Source organism: Malaclemys terrapin, chromosome 10 (assembly GCF_027887155.1).
Source record: "Malaclemys terrapin pileata isolate rMalTer1 chromosome 10, rMalTer1.hap1, whole genome shotgun sequence".
In the NCBI taxonomy this organism is placed as follows: domain Eukaryota; kingdom Metazoa; phylum Chordata; order Testudines; family Emydidae; genus Malaclemys; species Malaclemys terrapin.
In genome coordinates, this window is record NC_071514.1 from 39436447 (window position 1) to 39454848 (window position 18402).

Here is an 18402-nt window from a genome sequence, read left to right on the forward strand (position 1 = left end):
ACTAGCAAATCACCAAAAAGTAACCCCAATCCTCCCCTTCAATACCACAGCCAGCCTTGAGATTAACAGTGCAGTACCTCTGTCCTACAACCTTTTACACACTAGCTAATGGAAAGGACAAAGCAAGGTTAGGCCAGACCGTGCTTGGAAACGAAGGACTGCCTAGAGCCAGTAAAGCAGGAACATCTCACATTCATAACGATGCCGTTTTGTGGAGAAATATAAAACCACTCTTTATTTAAGAGAAAAAATATGGCAGGGTGGGAGCAAAAAAATAGCTGGACACATTCCTACAAGTAAATTATCAAACAATAAGAAACACTTTATTTTAACTTTACAACATATAAATATGAGACATCTGTGCTTTCCATGTAGCTTTCTTCTCCCCCCTCCCATGCCCAGGGTCCATATCACATTGCACCAGTACCTCTGAACTCTGTGCTACAGGAGGGCTGATTGGAGCCTCTACAGCAGAGGTCAGACTGATCCAGGAGTATGTTCATATCGAGCAGGCATCACCACCCACCCATCTGTCATCTGCTCAGGTCACGGTTTGAGACTCGACTACACAACATCCTTTCCTCTGGAGACAGGCCACTAAAGAACGGGTGCAGCAGAGCTTCAGAGAATGTGATCCTCTTGGAAGGATCAAACTCTAACATCCTTCTCATCAAGTCAAACAGCTGCACATGGTCCGGTGAATCATACAGCAAGTAGCTCTGAAACAGAATAGTACAGATTCAGCTGTGGAAAAATGCAGACAAACATCTGGCAAAAAACTAGACACGACCCTCCACACTAGATAGCTGTAGCGGTGTTGCCAACTCTCAAGCTATGACAGGGTGCTACACCATCATACCTTTATTCCTGAGAAAGCCCAGGGAAGTTACAAGAGATTTTGGGCATTCAAAGAAAGTTTCAAAGGTTGTCCCTTTACTTCCTCCACAAGCAGACAAAGCTAGGGGTGGTAAAACCCTCTGGTAGTGGCGAGTGTCTTCCTCCACCGGCTACAGCAGCAGCTCAAAGCAAATGTTGAGGGAAGTGTCACTGCTCCCCTATCAACCGTTCCACATTTTTGGCCTCAGTGCAACTTCTGTTGAGGTGACAGCCACCTCTAGCCTGATGTGGTCCATCTTGAAGCCCCTTCCATCTCCCACATTCCTGCTGCATCCATGTCTATTAGATTAATTTTTATCCAGTAGAGCACCAGGCAAATCTCTGATGGTCTCCACTGGGTGAGAAGTCCCACCTACATACTACTACTCCCTTGTAGGGTGAAATCCCTTGGGAGCCATCATATATGTACCCTTGCATAGAGCCTCCACTCCCATCACCATAGTATCTGAGCATCTCACACTCTGTACTGTATTTATCATCACACCCCTTGGAAGGTAGGGCAGAGCTATCGCTCCCATTGGGCAGAGGAGGAACTGGGGCACAGTGACGCTAAGTGACTTGCCCAAGGTCACATAGGAAGTTGGCAGCTGAGTAGGGAATGGAATCCAGGTGTCCAGAGTCCCAGTCTAGCTCCCTGATTACAGAACCAATCTTCCTCTCCAGCACAGGGCTCCTCTGCCCTGTGATGGGGACACAAGCTGGATCCCAACCTTCCAACAGACAAAGCCAAGGCTGCCATGCCCAGCTGCAGTCCTGCACAGATCCCCTCAGCCTTCCTGCCTGGAACAGTTTGGAAGATCAGATTCCCTGTAAGCTGGGGTTCTCCCCAAGTCCTTTCAGTGAGCAGCAGCCACAGAAGAGGGTTCCCTGTCCTGCCTCAGAAAGGATAAAACTAGCCAGACATGAGACAGAGACATGTCCTCAGCTTCCTTTAAGAATAAAGGCAGAGAAAGAGTAACCAGCACATCTTTCTATAGCGATCTTCACCATCACGGTTCCTATCTCACAGCTGGGGAATTGGAGGCACCCGAAGAGACTTGCTCCAGGCCACAGCAATCCAGTCACAGATCCTGTACAGAACCAAGGCCCCGAGTTTCAGAAGTGCAGAGCATCCACTGAAGCTGGAGTGCTCAGCACCATTAGGGATCAGGCTCCCACTCCTAATCCTATCTGCGGGACTGTGGTGCCGCCATGGAATTCTGAGGCCTTGCCCAGTGTAGGGAGCAGTCCTGAACTGGCTGGAGGAGGAGCTACATGGCCTAACAATTCCATCCCTAATTTCTGATTCTTACCACACCGCACTGACACAAAGTGAAGTCTTTACTAACTGCGACTACAGCTGATCTGGAACAGGATCGGGAGTGATTATAAAGCATTGGGTAATAGGCCCTGTAAAAGCTAATACAGCTTAAAACAATTCTATTGGGACAGACCAGTCACTCTAGTCTCAGCAAGCTTTTGTTTTGGTGCCAAGGTGCTCCCTGCATATATGGAATGAAGCTACCAATCTGTCTCCCATGTCATTTAGATACTGACAGCAGCACCCCCATTTCCATCCAGTATCATCTCACTCCAAGAATGTGCCAGGTGACACAGTGCAAGCTAGGAATCTCAGCATCCATAGCAGAGCTACCTAAGCTTTCTATAGAAATCAGAGCAGCGTCTCATACCCGCAGTGGTTTGCAGTTCTCTTGGACGTATCTTCCATCTGATGTGTTCTCATCCCATACCAGGCCACCCTTGTGGAAGTACTTCTGTTTCCTGTACAATAAAAGGAACTATTCAAGAGTCCTATCTGCAAGAGAAATCTGGGGGTGCACACGTATGGGGTATGCATAGCTTCACTGCAAGGCAAACATCAGTACTAAGACTCAAACTATATTACATAGAGGATGCTGTACCCCTTTTTCAAAGCACTTCAGAAAACTATACGCTGGGTATTCTAGCAGCCTAGCCAGCAATCAAGGTGGTCTTAAAAGTTGAGCCTCATTAAAGCAAAGCTAGATGATTTCTAGCAGCCAATACTTTGGGTTTTAATATAAAGCTCGTATATAGCACTTTTCATCCACGGATTTCAAAGCACTTTACAAAGATAGTAAAGTATCATTCCCATTTCACAGATGGGAAAAACAGGCAGAGAGGGGAAGTGACTTGCCCAAGGGCAAACATTAGGGTCAACAGCAGAGCAGGGAACAGAACCCAGGTCGCCTGACTCCCACTGTAGTGCCTTAGCCACTGGACCATGCTGCCAGAAAATGATAGACGTTTCAGATTTTGATACTGTTTGCATGAAAGTTCACTGTCTTCTCAGCCAGGAACGGTGGCCCTGTCTCAGCAAAAGTATGAAAGAAATCCTAGGCAAGGCCCTCTGAGTGGTATAGAGTAACAGGGTTCCACTATTTCTAGGCTGCTCGGCCATTTTTCCCAGCCCCTGTACGCAACATCATCTTTATTTCAAGTTCAAGTCTTTTCTTGACCCTATGATCTCCACCCAGAGCTACAACCCTAGTGTTAGGATTCTGATGTATGGCTTCTCTGCATCAGAGATGGTATCCCGCCTACTCCTCCATCACCAGAACAATGCAACAGCCAAGTCAGCTGCTCAGAGTTCAGAAGCTGGTTCTCACCGGGTTTTGTGGATCATTGGAGATGGGATTGGCCCAAGGATTTTTTCCATCATTACAAGGTGCTCACGATTCTCATGAGTCTGTGGAGGAAGAGCGACTGGGTTATTTTCTTAGCCTTGAAACAGTCACATAACAAAGACAGGAAGGTCTAAACCCACCCTTCCAAGGACGGGCTAGTAGGACAATCTCCTCATGGTACCCAGAAAAATGTAGGCCCAAATCGACAAAGGTATTTGGGCTCCTAACTTCCACTGAGTTCAATGGAAATTAGGAGCATAAATCCCATTGTCGATTTGGGAACTAAAGCTTACACAGTTCAGTCAAGGGCATAAAGGCCTTGCAAAAGTGTACCTGAAAGAGTGTGAAGCCACGGTAATACTCAAATAGAATGCAGCCAATACTCCAGACATCACACGGCTGTGCCCAGCCCAGCTCTGCAATGAAGAGGAGAGAAAATGACTGAGCTTCCAGTGACAAATGTGGAGCTTAAAACTGGAGAGACCTAAAACTCAGCTGTACGCCCAGTGGATTTCTGTGGCGAGATGACTGCTTAGTCCTCTGCGAGTCAGAGTCCCAGATCAGAGAGATGTGCACTGAAGTGGTTATTCTCTGATTAACTCAACTGCGATACCTCACACGAGCACCCCACATCTCTGCGCTGAGCACTCGCCCAAAATTCTGTGCACATATTTACGGACAACATTTTGCTTATACAAAAGCGTCGTCTTTGTTCCAGGCTTTGGACGTGATGCAGACTGGGTGTGGTGCCTCAGCAGTCCCAATGCCCCATCTGCAGCACCACCCAAACCTTCGCTCCCAAGAGACCCATCACAGCAGCAGGTTTAACTTTTTGTCTAAATATGCCACTGTAGATTGTCCCCTTCTCCATTCCAGAATCAGAGATTTTCCAGTCAGTTCTCTCGCAAAGCCCAATTCTTACCCTAATGTACCCCGTGGCCCACTCACCAGAAACCCATCAGTAAAGATAGAAGCGTAACTCCACTCACCCAGAATCACCTCTGGCGGGCGGTAATGCCGAGTAGCAACAATAGTAGTGTGATGCTCATGGTCAAAGGTGGCACTTCCAAAGTCAGCCACACGGATGTTTGTGTTCCTAATAGATTTCTCCTCACAGCTCTGCAACACAAGAAATATCTATAAGGAACCTGGATATCCATGTCAGCAGTAAAAAGCACAAAATACAGAAACATTGCACTTGTATAGCGCCTTCCATCAGAGATCTCAAAGCTCTTTAACCTAGGTAGCCAAGTGCTCTTCGTTTTACAGATTGGAATGGTCAGGAATAGAATGCAGGCCTCCTGACTTCATCTCCCGTGTCCAAGCCACTGGAGATGATGGCCTCATGCTCAACCAGAGAATGGGAAAAAGGAAAATCTTTTTCTTACAGAAAGAAGCAAGGCATTCAATTGTTTCACCCTCTCGCTCAGAGACACAACCTACCTTGGTCTCATTGTACATGGTGTCGAAATCGGAATTCACAAAGAGGATGTTTTCAGGTTTGAGGTCAGTGTGAGTCAGCTGGTTGTCATGTAAAACTGCGGAGAGGGGTGGGGAGAGAGGAGAGAAAAGTTTAAGAATCAAGCACTGGACCCTCCGTACAGCTATGTCTGTTACATAGGCCCCCTGCAAACACATGCTCCCTTGCCCCAAGGGACCATACTTTGAACCAGAGTGCAATGTGCTGCACCATGGCCCATGTCAACTGTGTATCAAACAGCTTCATTAAGCTACATAGAATTCTCTTATTTGAAGCCAAGTTCTTCATTATATGTCATCACATTTTAACTGTTAAATATACATTTCAGACATCCCATCGCGTCCGCCACATACAGGTAGTAAGTCTCATCTCTGTGAAGCTTACAAGGTTTAGTTTCCCCTCTCTTTCAGGGGAGAACTGAGGTGAATCTAGAAGCCATGTCCTCAATCCACCTCCCTTCACTGTTCTCCAAAAACATCGGAATCGCTCACCTGATTTTAAACTCTTCAAACTGTAAAAAGTGAGACTAGCCAAAACGTTCAGACACTATTAACATGCATGTAAAAACAAACTGACATTTCTCAAAGAAAACACTAGCTGGCGAGTAGAACTCACCTCATTGCTGCAGACAACCGTGGCAAAGGAATCTGGGTAACTTACATCTCAAGGCATGGCAGAGCTGGTATGCCATGTGCCGGATCTGGGGGAGGGGATATGGCTGAAAGTTATTCTCCTTCAGGAATTCAAAAGTGTTCTTGCCCAGAAGCTCAAAGGCGATGCACATGTGGCCATGGAAGTTGAACCAATCGGACATCAGGACACACAAACTGGATAGAATGGATAATAAGGATGTTATTGGCCACACAACACTCTTCTAAGGAAGTAGTATTCCCATCCCTCCCTCTCTCCAAGTGACTAGCACACAAACACTCAGTTTGCACACACAGCACAGCCATGCTTCTCTCTAAGCAACCTGGGACTCACCTGCTCAATCATCCAGAGATGCCAAGGACATAGATATCCTAGTGTAAGCAGCAAAATTCTTACACTGAAGGGAGGGGGGAGGGCAAATGTTTCACTATAAAGAACTGTGTTTAGCTAATATGGAAGGATAAATTAACCCAATTCCCAGATATTTAAATGGTCAATAAGTACATATTCAGGGACCTAGGAATAAAAGTCACAATTCAGACTAAAAAAGCCCTTCTATATTCCCAATCCCAGAGGGTGGACAAGGGAGAAGACAACACCATTTTCTAGGTAGATGGAAAAGACAGGTATTAAGTTTCCATGCTCTTATCTCCGGTTCTCCCCCATGCTACCTTGCACCAACCACTCTCCTGTCTGAGTAGATACATTGACAGCACTAAGCAGCAGCAGCAACTTCTATGCAAGAGATCAAACTTACTATTTGTTGTCCTTGTCTCTCTCTCGAATTTTCTTTAGGACATTAATTTCCAGTCTGGCTGCTTCTCGGTACTTTCCCACATTTCTAATAATTTTCAGTGCCACCTGGGATTTACCTCTGCAGAGGGGAAGATGACACATGAATGGGTCAGACATGGAGTGGCCCAGACCACCTCAACAAATAATTGTCCCTAGACAAAAAACAATTCCCAGTTTCTGAGATTCTTATCCAATTCCTTTTTAGATGGGGAATGAGAAAATGTCTCTATAATAAATCCTGGGGTGTGGTAGGAGACACCGGTCATTTTTCTTCCCCTCCCCAAATCAGTTCTCAGGGCCATTCAGTGGGAGCAAACCAGAGCCGCTCATCACTGTATTAGTAAGTTATGCCCTGTAATTGACTGCAGCATGAAACTGGGAAATGCAGCATGGGAAAAGCCAGGATCAAGGAGAATCCATCACCCCCGCTTCATCTGCATATTCTTCCACCAGAGGCAACTAAAACCACTTTGTGGGAATGGTCCCCAGTCACCCTCCCAAGGCTTGCTGGGGGCTAATGCACTTATCCAAGTGACACCTTACTCTGCAAGTACTACAGGAGTGGGGAGCCCCTCATATATCCCCAGAATGGGAGAGGTGGAAATGATCCCCGATGGCCACACCTCTTTGCTTTCCTCATCCTCCTCACTGGTCTCTGAGGGATTACCTCTGGTGCACCTCCAAAGGATTTAAGGACTGGGATTTCCCTACTCCATATTTTACAGTGCACAAGAGAGGGATTCCACCCCTGCAAACTTCACAAAGGGGAAAAATGCTTTCCTCCCAAAGTCCTGTGCTCTCTTTAGCCCCATTTATGACTAAGCTCTCTGGGGCAAGGACGGTCTTATCTGTTGGGTTTGTATAGCCCCTAGCTCCATGGGGTCCTGGGCAAAGACAATGCAAACTAAAAACATTTTCCCCTACCTCCCAAAAAATTAAGGTGCTGTTCAGGTCACAAGCATATAGTGCCCTGAGTCTATACTACCCTTCAAGAACATTAGAGACCCAGGAAAATGAGAGTTAAGCTTGCACGTTTTGCAATACATCACAGTCTCACACAAATCACCATCACTGGCTTAACTCTGCCCCAGTAGACACAAAAGCCAAAGTTCATACTTTGGGGGAAGGGGGAAATCAAGCATTCCCCATTTCACTAAATGGTCATCAGAAAGTATACATCAAGTGATTGTAATTCTGCAGTAGTTACTAGGCTGTAGCAAGCCTCCCCTGCAGGCATATAAACACATCTTGTTTCCATTGGTCAAGCCAAGCCCTACAACATATGTTGTTCAGAGATGTTTCTAAGTAAACACTTGGCAGTCATATTAATAGCAGAAACAGTGACAGAAAAGGGATGATATCCCTTTGGCAAACCTGGGATGGGCATATAACGGAGTGGAGAGCAAGGCCAGCAAAGTAACAGCTTGTGGGGAATTTGATGATCTGTCCATTCTTGTCTATTAGCAAAAGAAGATGTTGAGTGGAATCCCAGCTGAGGCAAACTAATGTTGAATAACTGCTTCTAACAGAACTGCAGAAAGCCACAGAATACGATGGCCTCATGTTGTAATCAATACGGTCACTTAAGCATCTCTCTTCTCTCCCCTCCCACTTTGCTAGTGACTTTTTTTTTTGGAAAGGACAGGAAGAGCACAGTGGCATCTAGACTAAACAGGCCACGGGCTCAGCGCCAGATGCTGAGTGTGGAAGAGCTGGGGATTGTGTATCAGCATCTAAGAGAAAACTGAAGACCACCTGAAGAGGACAGGACAAATCCACCCCACCTCATCAATGTCTGAACTGACTGGTACATGATAGGTAAGTCACTTGGAAACCAAGGATAGCATACCTGGCATGGTCCACACACTCCACAACTTTGCCAAAAGTGCCTTCACCTAGGCTGCCGACAATCTCATCTAGGAGAGAAAACAAGAGCCGATGTGAGCTTCGAGAACCAGAAGGGCATGAGGTCCTGCAATTTCACAGCATTCACATCTCAAAAAGGTATCTCCCTGCTACACTCTTTAAAACAGAAGTGTCTATTGTCTGCTTCAGGCAATTACTGGTCAGCCCATTTATAAGCAATAAACACTAGAGACCCCTCTAGTACAATAAGAGAGATCTTGTCTAACATGGGGATAGAAAGTAGAGAGGTAAAGTTTTACGAAAGGTGGCTGTACATCGCTCTTGGAGCCAATCGCCGATTCTGCACACCAGGTGACCTTCCTTGTCATCTTCCACGCTCCTGCTGCGTTTACTGCTCTGTTGGCTTCTCTGCACACACCGCCCCCCGAAACGCCATCCGACCAATCGCACACAGCGGGCAGTTCCGATTGGCAGATTGAGTTGTCATTCAAAGGTGGAGACGACGATGCATCGGTGGTTGGATTTTCCAGATCCCCGCATTTCATAAGGCACACAGCATATATAACGATAGGGATATTGCAAGGGACACGTCAAGACACAAACTAACTTCAAAACAGAAAAGTAAAAAACAGCTACAGGTATGTAAAGAACTGTCTCATTAGCTACAGTGTCTGATGCAGCTGCCTCTTAGCGGAAAGTGCCACCCTCTTCTCTGGAAGGGAGCAGCAGCTGGGATGCTCCAGTCACTGGGTTCGTACAAGCATTCCCCCCAGGTTTTGCCACAGAGGAGCAGATTCCTCTATCTGAATAGAGGACACTGCCAGCGGCGCAAGAAGAGCGAATGCTTTGCCAGTCACGTCACTTTCTCCAGTGGCAAGTGTGCCGATGGGTAGAGTACACAAGTCAGGTTGGTCAGGCTGTCCAGTAGAAGCCGATTAGCAGTTCCCCCTTTGTGGAGTCTGTCCCGCTTTCCTTTGTATGTTTATTAATAAACATCTCCAGCTATCCCAGGGACTTGTCCCACCCTTGACCCAATACTACTCAGCCCTTCCCATCCTGATGGAACCAACAACAGAATTGATCCTGCATCTGCAAGCCTGATTGGACCCATATAGGGCCAGTGTTGTCATCCTTCCTTTGAACAGACTTAAAGCTTGAAAGAATTCTAGGAGCAGGAGAGTTAAGTCCCTGGAGAGCCTTATACTTAATAGATCCTGGTCTGCTAAAGGTAAGAGCTCACAATCAAGCCCATCGCTACTAGCTTCTACTGGAAAACCAGCCAAACATTCCTGGAGGTTCCTTCCCACCAGCAGAAACACCCCAACCAAAGCCAACAACTCTTCTGTCCAATGACTGAACTTTTCTATTTAGTCCCTCAATAATAAAAAAAAAAAAAAAAAAAAGTGTAAAATTAGTTACATTCTATCTAGTGAGAGATATGGTAACAGGGCTCTACACTTCCATGTCTGAACTTCCTAATACGTGCTCCGCCATATTCCTTCCCCCGACAAGTCAAGAAGAATGAACTACAGACAAAGTTTAAGAGATCGTATGAAATGGAGAAAAGTTTCAGAGAATATTTGACATAGCTGCTGTGACTTCACAACACGAAGAGTAGAGATCACAACAACCGAAACCTGCACAGTACCACCACACACGCACAGTTGTTATTGGAGCATTTCAATCGTTTAACCTTGGCATTAAAACTCAAATAAAATCGTCTGGAAAAAAAGGAAAGTGATGGGCCATTAAGCGTTCCAAACCATGCAAGTATCCAGTATAGCCACAGGGGTTAGGAATCAATCACTTTGTTTAAACTATATAAAAGCAACAAACTTGAGAACTGTGAATAGTAGTAACGGGTCCTTACTAGGGTATGACAGAGGCGGTAAAGTTAAGACATTTGGATGAGCATCTCACAACACTTCCAAGTCACTCCATTGTCCTGGGATAACTTCTCCTCTCCTCTCCCCCCTCCCACCCCCAACCACAAGTTGATTGTTAATCGTCACTAACTAGGAGAGGGAGGTTGCAGTTCATTCCAGTTAGAGAGAGAACGGTGACATTCTCAAACAAAACTTCAGTCCAAGGAAACTAGTGACAACAGGGCACCTCTCCCGAGTATTGTGGGGAAGTGGTTGATAACCAGAGTGCTAACAGTTCTGAAGAATGGGTTTGACACAGCTGACTTGTCCTAAGGGATACAAGATTCTGCCACAACAAACATATCTACACTGAAGTATCTTATGCTATCACAATGTAGCAATATCCAGTCAGGCAGAAGTTTCAATATGCAGCAGAAGTGGAACCTTCAAGCAAATAAAAGAGGAGGACACACAACCATAGTGGATACTGCAACAGTGCAGGTCTGCATCCAGGCGCTCCCCTTGTAAGTGTGCAGACAAGTGATCCATCTGGCTTCACTGCACTCCCCCTGCCCACCCTGTGCCTTGGGAAGCTAGGCTTTATTTCCAGGTGCTAGGAATGGTCTGTCAAAATTAACAACTATTAATGCTTCCAGTTTAAAGACACAGTGAAGTGAAACATAATCAAGAACAAAACAGAAGAGGGATTAGAGGTACTCACCCAGTGTATTCAGAGCTACAGAAGGTAAAAAGTTAAAACCTGAACAATCCTGAACTCATCTGGATGCTACTCACCGATGAGGCACTGCTACAAGACCTGGTCTTGCGTTTCCGGCAGCGATGCTGGTGCTTCCTCGTTCGGTGGTGCTCTCTGTCCCGCGATCTCCGGCAGTGGTGTGAGCGGGTAGAGTAATAATCCTCTCCGAAAGAAGGGCTTCGGTCTTCAAACCTGTAGTTATCACTCTCCCGTCTGTCTCTATACCTCCTTTGGTAAGGCATCCTCTCGTGGCTGCATTACAAATAAGAACCCACTTACAAACCTGAAAAGGCAGAGCACACTGCACAAACAACAGAGCGCTGCTGCACACAAAGGCAGCCTGACTATGCATGCTCTTGTGCCCTCCACAGGGTAGTGAGGAACAACGGTAGCAGATCTAGTTCTGAACTGAAGCCTGATCTGGGAGTTTGCACCATATCACAGGACTTTTGGCCAAGTATTTCAAACGGAAGGGATGTCAGAAACCATATGGTATTCTCTCCTTTGTGGGAAAAAAGGCTTAATGTGCAAATGTAGATCTGGGAAGGACTAGATACTATCTATGTGCCTTATCACCACAGACAGAGTACTTTCCTCACAACCCCTCCCTTCCCCTATGCAGCAGGGAAGTTTTTTTGTTTTGTGTTTTTAAACAGATGGGGAATTAAGGCCCAGAGAGAGTGATTTTCCCAGGCGGACAGAGAATCCCAGGGTAGCACAATGGGGACTTAACCCCACCATTGCCTTAACCACCACACCATCCTTCCTCTCATTGACAGCCCTAAAGACTAGAGTCCTTCATTTAATTACAGAGCAGGTGCTGAATGCTCAACACAAGCATCCCCCATGTTACTGCACATCTTGACCAGAAAGGATTACCTCTGTGGGCCAAAAGGACCGTTCAGTCTCTATAGTCAGTCCCTAGTCTCAGACAGGATGGATAAAAAAAAAAAAGATTTTTATTTAAAAAATAAATAAAAAAAAATCATTTTTTTTTTAAATTGGATTTTTTTTTATAAAATCCTTTTTGAGGAAAAAAACCCATCTACAGATATCTTAATTAAGATATCTTTGAGTTATAATGTATCTCATCATGGAATAAGGATAATAAATTCTAATTCTATAGTATGAGACAATATATTCATGTAATGTTTAAGAAAAGTTTTGTAAATTAGTTCCAATAGTTCATGGATTACGGACCCAATCTTATGGGGTTCCAGGGGTTTCTGTACAGATTATTTAGGTTAATCTTTCTATCTACCCAATTGGACTCAGTGCTCAGGGGTGGGCAAACTTTTTGGCCTGAGGACCACGTTGGGTTTTGGAAATTCTATGGAGGCCGGTTAGGGGAGGCTGTGCCTCCTCTGCCCCCTATCTGACCTCCCCGCTTCTCACCCCCTGAGCGCCCCCGCCCCCCCCCCCCGGACTCCGACTCCTGCCCCATCCAACCCCCCCTGTCCCGACAGCCCCCAGAACCCCCGCCCCTCCATCTAACCCGTCCTTTCCTTCCTGACTGCCCCCCAGGAGCCTTGCCCCATCCAACCACCTTTTCTCCCTGTCCCCTGATCACCCCCGGAACCCATGCCCCGACCGCCCCCCGCTCCCTCATCCAACCCTCCCCTCCTTCCTGACTGTCCCCCGGGGCCCCCCACCTCCATTTAACCCCCGTTCCCCTCCCTCTGACCGCCCCAACCCCTATCCACACCCCCGCCCCGACCACCACACCCCCCCTCCCCGAACTCCCCTGCCCTCTATCCAACCCCCCCTTACCGTGCTGCCTGGAGCACCGGGTCAGGCAGGGCTCTGCAGTTGCACTGCCCCAGGAGCTTGCAGCCCCGGCACCCAAAGCATTGCAGCAGCGGGGCGAGCTGAGACTGCGGGTAAGGGGAACAGCCGGGGAGGGGCCAGGGGCTACCCTCCCAGGCCAGGAGCTCAGGGGCCAGGCAGGAGGGTCCCGTGGGCCAGATGTGGCCCACGGGCCATAGTTTGCCCACCTCTGGTCTAGAAGATACCATCAGAGATGTTTAGTTTTGCTGTTCTCAAACTGTGGATTTGTCTCTCCAGAGATAACATGCTTGTTAACAGCAAAAATGTTCTTAAATAAATAAATAAATATATAGAAGTGAGAAATAACAGACCTCAACCCTACTTTTCCTCTGAAAATTTGTGTACAGAGTCAATCCCTTACCTCTCTCTAAAGGTGCAAAGTTTCAAAAAGTTCAGTGAATAGGAGATTGTTGGGTGGCAGAATAGTTCTGGACAAGAAGTAGTCTGGAGATAAATGTGAGAAGGGAGGGACAGGCAGTAGAAACAAAAGTGAAACTGTTTGAACAGCATATTCCAGAAGTCTTGAGGTCTTTCTGAGTGTAGCCTTCACTGATTTGAGATCTACCATACCATTCTCTCACTAGAAGGGAAAACCTATAATGGCAGCAGGCCGTAAGAGAGACCCAGTTTGGGAATAAGAACCATTCAAGAAATATATGTTTGCTGATGATGTTTTAAAGAAAGTCACACCAGTGAACTGGTGGAAGTCACTTAAGCAACTTGGATTCATAGACTGTTGAAGTGATAATCTCACTTTTAACAGCAGTAGCTTCTTCTGCTGGTGTAAGAAGAACATTTTCTTCCTTTGGACTAATTCATTCCAAATTGAGAAATCGTTTGGGACCTAAAAAAGCAGGAAAGCTTGTTTTTCTTTTCCAGATTATGAACAAACAGGAAAATGAAGGTGAAGACGACTGAGTTAGCTGCAAATGCCAATATTTTAAGTTTCTCATGTTGACCCAGTCAATTTAATTTTTTAAAAATATATAGTTCATTTAACTATTTTAGTTAAAAACAATTTTAACAAAAACAAATCTGATTTTAAAAAACTTGAATATTTAACTAAATTCAAAAAGTCATATGCTTGTTTTGTTAAAATATTATGTTTGCTATTAAAGAAAAAAAATCCAGAATACATAACGTTGTTGTTTTAGTTAAATAAAACAATTTAAATGTCTGTCTGGTGATGTTCTCCTCCTAATACAGCATGGCAAGAAATATTAATGATTAACCTGTTGAATTGGAGATAGTCCTCCTCCCAGTGACTTCATAAATATCTGCTTCAATTACCTTTGGTAAATGAAATAACCAATCATTCATTTTCTGATATAGCTGTAAAACTAATCTGAAAAGTTTTCAAAATAAATCGCTTTAAAAATATATAGTGCGTACCTTCTAAAAATGAAACCTACATCTCTCTCTGAGTTGTGAAGAATATGTATTAAGCTTATAACAACCAACAAGAATGCACTTTTATGTAGAAATCCATGATTAAATCGAGTATTCCTGGCTAGTGATTTAAATAATGATTTAAATCAAATCCACCCTGGTCTCTGATGATGTGATAACTGGCTCTGTGGATGAGGGGAAAGCAGTGGATGTGTTATTCCTTGACTTTAACAAAGCTTTTGATACGGTCTCCCACAGTATTCTTGCCTGCAAGTTAAAGAAGTATGGGCTGGATGAATGGACTACAAGGTGGACAGAAAGCTGGATAGATCGTTGGGCTCAATGAGTAGTGATCAATGGCTCCATGTCTAGTTGGCAGCCGGTATCAAGCGGAGTGCCCCAAGGGTTGGTCCTGGGGCCGGTTTTGTTCAATATCTTCATTAATGATCTGGAGGATGGTGTGGTCTGCACTCTCAGCAAGTTTGCAGATGACACTAAACTGGGAGGAGTGGCAGATATGCTGGAGGGTAGGGATAAGATAACAGAGGAACCTAGACAAAGAGGATTGGGCCAAAAGAAATCGGATGAGGTTCAACAAGGACAAGGGCAAAGTCCTGCACTTAGGACGGAAGAATCCCATGCATTGCTACAGACTAGGGACTGAATGGCTAGGCAGGAGTTCTGCAGAAAAGAACTTAGGGGTTACAGTGGACGAAAAGCTGGATATAAGTCAACAGTGTGCCCTTGTTGCCAAGAAGGCTAATGGCATTTTGGGCTGTATAAGTAGGGGCATTGCCAGCAGATTGAGGGACGTGATCATTCCCCTCTATTCAACATTGGTGAGGCCTCATCTGGACTACTGTGTCCAGTTTTGGGCCCCACACTACAAGAAGGATGTGGAAAAATTGGAAAGAGTCCAGCAGAGGGCAACAAAAATGACTTATGAGGAGAGGCTGAGGGAACTGGGATTGTTTAGTCTGCAGAAGAAAAGAATGAGGGAGGATTTGATAGCTGCTTTCAACTATCTGAAAGGGGGTTCCAAAGAGGATGGATCTAGACTGTTCTCAGTGGTACCAGATGACAGAACAAGGAGCAATGGTCTCAAGTTGCAGTGGGGGAGGTTTACGTTGGATATTAGGAAAAAAACTTTTTCACTAAAAGGGTGGTGAAGCACTGGAATGGGTTACCTAGGGAAGTGGTGGGATCGCCTTCCTTAGAGGTTTTTAACGTCAGGCTTGACAAAGCCCTGGCTGGGATGATTTAGTTGGGGTTGGTCCTGCTTTGAGCAGGGGGTTGGACTAGATGAACTCCTGATGGCCCTTCCAACCCTAATATTCTATGATTCTATGACTGGTCAATAACACCAAAGTTATACCTAAAGAAGAGCTCTGTGTGGCTCCAAAGCCTCTCTCTCTCTTACCAACAGAAGTTGGTCCAACAAGAGAGATTACCTCACTTACCTTGTCTCTCTAGTCTGGGACTGACCAGCTATAACATTGCATCAAGTTATACAATGTTTAGAGTAAATTTTAGGCCAAGATAGTAACACAAGCAGATTTTTATACTAAGTGCCAAAGGATGCTAGACCTTCTACCTTTATCAGCTACAAACTTCTCTTCCACAATTATTTATAAACTGAAGCCTCAACCTCAGTACCAAGTGCTTCAGTTTTTAAATAGTATAATAATATAATGACGTTACTACTTAAAAAAAAAAAGGGGGGGGTCCACAAATCTGATCGAGCTTCTCCTGACAGACCAGACTGCTGTGATCCAAACAGCGAATCCCCCTGTGATCCGGGGCCAGTAAGGAACTTGCAGGCTAATTGACCCAGATTCAACCTTTAGAAATATACTGATAGATAATATTTGTGTTTGTGTGTGTGTTTACTAGGGCTGTTGATTAATCGCAGTTAACTCTCACAATTAACCACAAAAGAATTAATCATCGTTAATCACACTGAAACAATACCAACTGAAATTTATTATTTTTGGATGTTTTTCTACATTTTCAAATATATTATTTCTATTACAACGCAGAATACAAAATGTAGAGTGCTCACTTTATATTACAAATATTTACTTTAGAGCCTACAAGTCCACTCAGTCCTACTTCTTGTTCAACCAATAGCTAAGACAAATAAGTTTGTTTACATTTACTGGAGATACTACTGATGACTCCTTATTTACAATGTCACCTGAAAGTGAGAACAGGCATTCGCATGACACTTTTGTAGCTGGCGTTGCAAGGTATTTACGTTCCAGATATGCTAAACATTCATATGCCCCTTCATGCTTCCATGCTGATGATGCTCATTAAAAAATAATGCGTTAATTAAATCGGTTACTGAACTCCTTGGGGGAGAACTGTATGTCTTCTGTCCATTTTACCCGCATTCTGCAATATATTTAATGTTATAGCAGTCTCAGATGATGACCCAGCACAAGTTTTTTTTAAAAACACTTTCACAGCAGATTTGACAAAACGTAAAGAAGGTATGAATGTGAGATTTCCAAGGATAGCTACAGCACTCGACCCAAGTTTTAAGAATCTGAAATGCCTTCCAAAATCTGAGAAGGATGAGGTGTGGAGCATGCTTTCTGATGTCTTAAAAGAGCAACACTCTGATGCGGAAACTACAGAACCCAAACCACCAAAAAAGAAAATCAAGCTTCTGCTGGTGGCATCTGACTCAGATGATGAAAATGAACATGTCTCGGTCCGGTCTGCTTTGGATCATTATCGAGCAGAACCCATCATCACCATGGACACATATCTTCTGAAATGGTGGTTGAAACATGAAGGGACAAATGAATCTTTAACACCTCTGGCATGTAAATATCTTGCGATGCTGGCTACAACAGTGCTATAAGAACACTTGTTCTCACTTTCGGGTGATATTGTAAACAAGAAGCAGGCAACATTATCTCCTGCAAATTGTAACCAAAGTTGTTTGTCTGAGCGATTGGCTGAAGTAGGACTGAGTGGACTTGTAGGTTCTAAAGTTTTACATTGTTTATTTTTGAATGCAGTTATTTTTTGTACAAAATTCTACATTTGTACGTTCAACTTTCATTATAAAGAGATTGCACTAAAATACTTGCATTAGATGAATTGAAATGTACTTTTGTTTTTTTACAGTGCAAATATTTGTAATCAAAAATATAAAGTGAGCACTGTACACTTTGTATTCTGTGTTGTAATTGAAATTAATATATGTGGAAAATGTAGAAAACATGCAAAAATATTTATTTAAATGGTATTCTATTATTGTTTAACAGCGCGATTAAATTTTTTAATCGCTTTACAGCCGTAGTGTTTACATATAAGCTATTAGAATGTAATCAAACAGTTTCTGTCTATCACTGGATTCTCTTAATTCAGAAATAAAAAACTGTTACCTACCTTTCATAACTGTTGTTCTTTGAGATGTGTTGCTCATGTCCACTCCAAGTAGGTGTGTGCACGCTGCACGCACAGTCATCGGAAGGTTTTTCCCCTAGCGGTACCCGTTGGGTCAGCTGTGGAGCCCCCTGGAGTGGCGCCTTTATGGTGGTGTATATAGGTCCCTGCCCACCCGCTGCCTCTTCTGTTCCTTCTTGCTGGATACTCCTGGGTGGCTCGTGCAATGGACATGAGAGCACATCTCGAAGAACAATAGTGACAAAAGGTTTTTCCTCTTCAAGTGATTGCTCATGTCAATTCCAAGTAGGTGACTCCCAAGCAGTCCCCCAGAGGAGGGGTCAGAGTTCACCGAGCTGCAGACTGAAAAACTGCTCTACCAAATGCGGCATCGTCTCTAGCCTGCTGAGTGATGGCATAGTGCGACAAAGGTGTGAACCAATGGCCACGTCACCGCCCTGCAGATGTCCTGATTGGGGACCTGAGCCAGAAACGCTGCAGAGGAAGCTTGCGTTCTTGTGGAGCGCATCGTCAACGGTGGAGCCAGAATCTTTGGCAAGTGATGGCATAAACAGTCCAGGATGAAGGGAATCGAGGTCTGCAATCGAGGAGTGTCCTTCTGAAGTGACCAAATTGTAAACCTCTTCCACTTAGCCAGGTAAATAGCAAGAGCGGAAGGCTTTCTGCTGCCGAGAACCTCCCTAACCGAGTCTGAGCATGCAAGCTCCAACAGATTTAGCCATAGAGTTTCCATGCCATGAGATGGAGAGATTCCAGCTTGGGGTGATGGAGGCAGCTATGGTCCTGGGTAATCAAGTCCGGAACGAG

General features: G+C 44.8%; 1 protein-coding gene across 1 annotated transcript in view; it reads right to left on the bottom strand.

Moving 5' to 3' along the window:
• Positions 1-297: 297 nt before the first annotated feature.
• CLK3 (CDC like kinase 3) overlaps positions 298-18402 on the bottom strand; it is a 32098-nt gene continuing 13993 nt past the window's right edge. Inside the window, exons 3-13 of the mRNA XM_054042120.1 lie at positions 10995-11208; positions 8649-8742; positions 8318-8384; positions 6431-6547; positions 5683-5849; positions 4986-5080; positions 4532-4661; positions 3876-3958; positions 3525-3604; positions 2568-2658; positions 298-719 (exon numbers count right to left, since the gene is read on the bottom strand). Of these exons, the coding sequence (XP_053898095.1) occupies positions 534-719; positions 2568-2658; positions 3525-3604; positions 3876-3958; positions 4532-4661; positions 4986-5080; positions 5683-5849; positions 6431-6547; positions 8318-8384; positions 8649-8742; positions 10995-11208 (1324 nt within the window). The 3' untranslated portion in view covers positions 298-533. The remainder of the gene's footprint in view (positions 720-2567; positions 2659-3524; positions 3605-3875; positions 3959-4531; positions 4662-4985; positions 5081-5682; positions 5850-6430; positions 6548-8317; positions 8385-8648; positions 8743-10994; positions 11209-18402) is intronic.